A 4,682-nucleotide genomic window follows, 5' to 3' on the forward strand; every position below is an offset into this window, starting at 1 on the left:
GTTATACATTCTGGGAACTGGACAGGAGCGGCTGCTTGGGCGGACTCGGGCACCCCAGGAACATTCTGGGAACTGGAATCAGCCACTAAAGAAATTGTAGCTGCAGGCGGTGACCCTGGGGTGGGACCTGGGGACATGGCCGGGTCAGCATGGGGACACCTGGCTCCAGCAGGGGCTCTGGTCTGTCCTGGGGTCTTGGGGCCCAGGGCTGCGGCCCTGGGCAGGCTTCCTCCAGGCGGAGGTCCTGGGGAAGTGGAGGACCCAGGCCGGCTGCCGCTTCCCCCACTGTGCAGCGTCTAATTTGTCATCTCCCATGAAGGCGATTTGGTTCATAATTCTGAAACTCTGTAAAAGGTCGAAAGAAGCAGAGAGGCCCTCGGTGGATATGCCGAGCTTTTCTGCGGGTGCTTTGTCCCACTACTCTGGGTGGCCTGTGCTCCTCTTCAAGCCTCAGTTCATGGGGAGGGCCTGAATCTGCCGGCTCCTCTCAGGATCTCCTTCTCTCTGGGCCCTCCCCAGCCTTAAGGAGCCTCCCAGACAGAAGGGTGGACAGAGCCACCTGGGCAGCCCGAGAGACACGCGGGAGTCCTCCTGTGGACAGCCCTGCCAGCTTCCGCCCAGCCCCAAGCTTCATTTGCATCTTGTGGAGTAAGGGGTGGTGAAATGGGAATGCTGGTCTGGCTCAGCTGGTCATGGGCATAAGTGCCGGCTGGATGGATGGCATCTCTTCCTCCTGTCTTATGTCCTGGGGTCCAGGTGCTTCCCAGGGCCATGCCCCTGCTGCTATTGCTTGCCCTAACCCTCACCCTAACCAGGACATGGACTTCCACCCCCAGGCCGCTCTCTCCCTGGCCCACCATGTACCCAGCACCCAGGAGAGTTCCAGTGTTGTCTCACCAAGCCATGAATAAATCAACAGATTCCCGTTGTCTGTGCTTCTCTCCAGCCCCACTGCCCTGGCCTGAGCTCAGGCCTCGCCTTTCCAGCCTGGCTGGGCTGGCACTCTGGGCTCCATGCAGCCACGCTCCTGTCTACCCTGCCTGGTCCAGGCCCTGGGCTTTTCTTGCCTCCAGGCCTGACCTGTCCTTGGAGCCAGGCACAGGGAGGGAGACAGGCAGGGCTCCTGGGGCTTGCTGAGAATTGCCCCCAGTTCCGTGGGAGAGAGGCCAGCACCCCCGAGGGGCAGACAAGCCCCTGGGGAAGGCTGGGGGTGCAGAGTAAGGGAGGCGGGAACCCCCCAAGACCCCATCCCACCATCTCTGATTTCTCAGGCTACCTGGTTCCTGACCCCAGCTTCTCGACTGCCCCAGGAAGGAGGACCTGCATCTGCCAGCCCCTCTCTCAGGATCTCCCTCCTCCTGGGCCCACCTCCCAGCCATAAGGAGCCCCCTAGACAGAGGGGTGGACAGAAGCCATGTGGGCAGCCCAAGAGACACACAGGGGTCCCCGGGTTGGCAGGGCTAACTGGTTACGGACAGGTCCTTTGGGGCCCCAGCCCCTTGCCAGTCTTTGGAGGAACAGCCAGTGGCTCCCGCTCTCCAAGGTGTCCCTTCTGGGCTCTTACCTTATCCTTGGGGCCCCTTTTAGTACCAAGGGGCTTTCTGTCCCCCTACTCCTGTGCACAGATCCTGGAGCATCAGTCACAGCGTGACAATGGCTGTGGTTCCTTGTTCGAATGACAGACCACAGAGAGGCGGCTCACAGCTATGCTCCCTTTGCACTCTCCCAGCCCTGGGGGGGTCAGGATGGGAAAGTTCTGACTTCTTTGGAGGAGGTCTTGTCATCGAACTCACTCTAGGGTGGGAGTACGGGTGAAGACCTCTGGCTTACACCCAGCCCTGAGCTTCATGTGCATTTTGAGGTGTAAGGGGTGCTAGTGCCTGAGGCCCTCCCTCCTTCCCACCAGACCTTCCTTCCCAGCCACTGAGGGAGACCGGCCTGTGGCTGTTGCCTGCCTGGTGCCAGGCCTTCCTTCCTAGCTGCTGAGGGAGAGTGGCCTGTGGCCGTCGCCTGCCTGTTGCCAGGCCATTTTATGGGATCCTCAGTGCCGTCAACCAGGACTGTCCTGCTTTACGGACAAGAAGAGATGGCTCATGAGATTACACAAGCCCGCCTGGAGGCCTAACCAGCAAGCTTTGGGGCCAGGTTGGCCCCTATCGCCTGGACCCCAGCCCGGCTCCTTGGCTGAGCCCAGCTGCCCAGTGACTCAGACCCACAGAGTCTGCTGCGCGGGCGAGGGCCAGGGCGGGGTGCCAGCAGGTATAAGGCAGCCGGCCAGGGCGCTGAAAGCCCGACCTCACCAGGAGAACATGCAGTTCCACACTGGGCTCCTGCTGGCCGCCGTCCTGAGCCTGCAGCTGGGTGAGTCCAGGGGCTGGGGCTACCTCCTGCTCAGGGCCCCCATCGGTCTAGCCCAACCACTGTCCCTCCAGCCCTGGGCCGTGACTGCCCACCTCAGGAGAACCCATTCCTGTCCCCCCACCATCTGCCGGGTGCAGCTTTCCTCCGAAAGCCTCCTGTGATCCTGCAGGCCCATCCAGCTCAGCCCCAGCCCGCGCACTGACCCCCACACTGACCCCCCAACTTCTCAGGGCGCACAGCCCTTGGCTCAAACCCCCTCTTCCTCTCCCCAACCCCCAGACCTCCCCAGTCCATAGTGACACTCCTCACACACACACCTTTGTGCGCGCGCATACACACACTCTGAATTTGACCCCTCCAGCCCTCTTGGCCCTGGCCTCCCAGCTGGCTTGTCTCCTGAGCCACCCTCCCCGGACTCCTTCCTCCCGAGCATCTTCTCTTGGCAGGGCATCTCCACTCCCATCCCGAGACCTGAACAAAACCAACTGGCCCCTTGATCTGCTGGCTGCCCCCACCTCCAAGCCCAAGCAGCCCAGGCCCCCAGGGGGCAAGCCTCTGCGTCCCTGGCTGTGGGTTGGATGACCTGGGTATCCCCTGCCTCTCAGGCCCTGAATGAGCAGGTGGTGGAGCATCGGTGAGTCCCTGGTGCGGGCTCAGGTGTCGCTTACACCTCTCCAGCCTCCATCCCCAGGGGCACCCTCCTGGCCTATAAGCAGCTGAGCCGCTGATCCTGAGGACTGCCCCAGGGTCATGAGGGCAGACCAGCTCTGTGATGAAGGTCTGAGACACACAGGGGCTTGGGAGGGTGGGCATGTGTAGGGGGCAGGCAGGAGCTGGTTCTCTCCATGGCGCCCTTGGGCACCTATATCCTCACGTCTTCCTTCCGGTGCCCCAGACTCCTGCCCATCTTCCCTGCTCCCCCCCACCCCAGCCAGCTGTGACAGCCAAGGGGAGTTTCAAGCCACTTTGGTGGGAAGGGGCAGAGAGAGGCTTGGAGGCAGCTGTCATCACCTTTCTTTTTTGAAGGTGGGGTCTCAGTTTGCTCTCCGGGGATGGTAGAGGAGCCAAAGCTGATGGTGGGGCCTGCCCTGGCGGAACTTCCCGTCTGTGCCACCTTCTCTGTGGTGCCTCGATGGAGGATTCCACCCACAGGACTTAGCAGTGACCAGAGGACGCTGGCCAGTGGCAGGGGCCTGGTGTGCACTGAGGTCTGAGGTCAGCTCAGTGCTGGTGCATGCAGAGCCATGCTATCAGGAACCCGGGCTTGCAGCCGGTGCTGACCGGGGCTGACTCCAGCCCTTCTCCACCTTTGGCAACAGTGAGGCAGGGGCAGCCCAGCAGACACGGGATAAGGCAGGCATGGCTTCCAGTGTCCTGAGGTTGGCTGCCTGGGGCACAGCTCAAGAGGAAGCCAGGGCCTGTGCCTGGTGCCTGTGACAGAGCAGCCCTGATGTCGTCATGGTCACACCATTGGCCCTGTCACCCTGCAGGCTCCTATGCAGAGACAGCAGGCCCGGGACAAGTAGGTGTTAGGGTCTCTGTTTACACAGTCTTGGGTGTGTGAACCTCGAGTGAGGACAGGGAGGGAGGGAGTTTGAGGCTGAGAAATGGACGGAGGTGGTCCGGGAGGAGAGGACAGATCAGGGATGAAGAGGGGCAGAGAGCAGGCAGGGAAGCCCTTGGGGAGTGCCCAGGAGGGCTAGTGGGCCTTGGGAGTGGGGCAGTGCCCAAAGCAGAGAGCAGGACTGCTGGGCAGAGCCACAGCAGCACTGGCGGAAGAACACAGTGTCTCCCGAGCACGGGCCATCCTCCTGGATAAAGTGAGGCAGAGCTCACCGCTCCCTGCTGCTGCTTGGGCGCTGCCACTGTAGCGGGATATTTTAAGGAATTAGAGAGACCGAGGGGTTGAGGAGGATATTTATTATTTAGGTGCAATGGCCCAGTCAAATTAATAGCCAAAGGACTGAGCCCTGAACAAAGAGTTAAGCATTTAAGCATTTCGTGGGGCGGGGAGAGATCCCTGCAGGGTGAAGCATGTTACAGAAGCGAGAAACAAAGACAGTTATTCAATTAATTGAGACATGCATTACATCATTTCTTACTTTTCAAGGAAAAACATGTTTTACGACTTGAGTTTCTGTCTGTGACCTTGCAGCTGCACAGCTAGAGAAACAGGGTCTTCCCAATGCCTGGGAAAGGGAGAGATAAGGCTCACTAGCCACAGAAAAGCAGGCAGTTAAGTTTTAAAGGACTCCAGTTCTTTCTTTTCCTCAGGGGGAACTGGGTTTTCTTACATACAACTGAGTTTCTGTTTGCACGTT

General features: G+C 60.2%; 1 protein-coding gene across 2 annotated transcripts in view; it reads left to right on the top strand.

Moving 5' to 3' along the window:
* The window catches only part of LYNX1 (Ly6/neurotoxin 1), an 11,774-nt gene that overhangs the window by 5,429 nt on the left and 1,663 nt on the right, over positions 1-4,682 (top strand). Inside the window, exon 1 of one of the 2 annotated variants that reach the window (XM_011938112.1) lies at positions 2,278-2,361. The exons of the other annotated variant lie outside the window; for it this stretch is intronic. Within the exon in view, the coding sequence (XP_011793502.1) occupies positions 2,310-2,361 (52 nt within the window). The 5' untranslated portion in view covers positions 2,278-2,309. Of the gene's footprint in view, positions 1-2,277; positions 2,362-4,682 lie in introns of those variants that run through there. 2 annotated transcript variants of the gene reach the window in all.

This window comes from Colobus angolensis, unplaced genomic scaffold (genome assembly GCF_000951035.1).
Source record: "Colobus angolensis palliatus isolate OR3802 unplaced genomic scaffold, Cang.pa_1.0 Scaffold17, whole genome shotgun sequence".
NCBI classification, from domain to species: Eukaryota; Metazoa; Chordata; class Mammalia; order Primates; family Cercopithecidae; genus Colobus; species Colobus angolensis.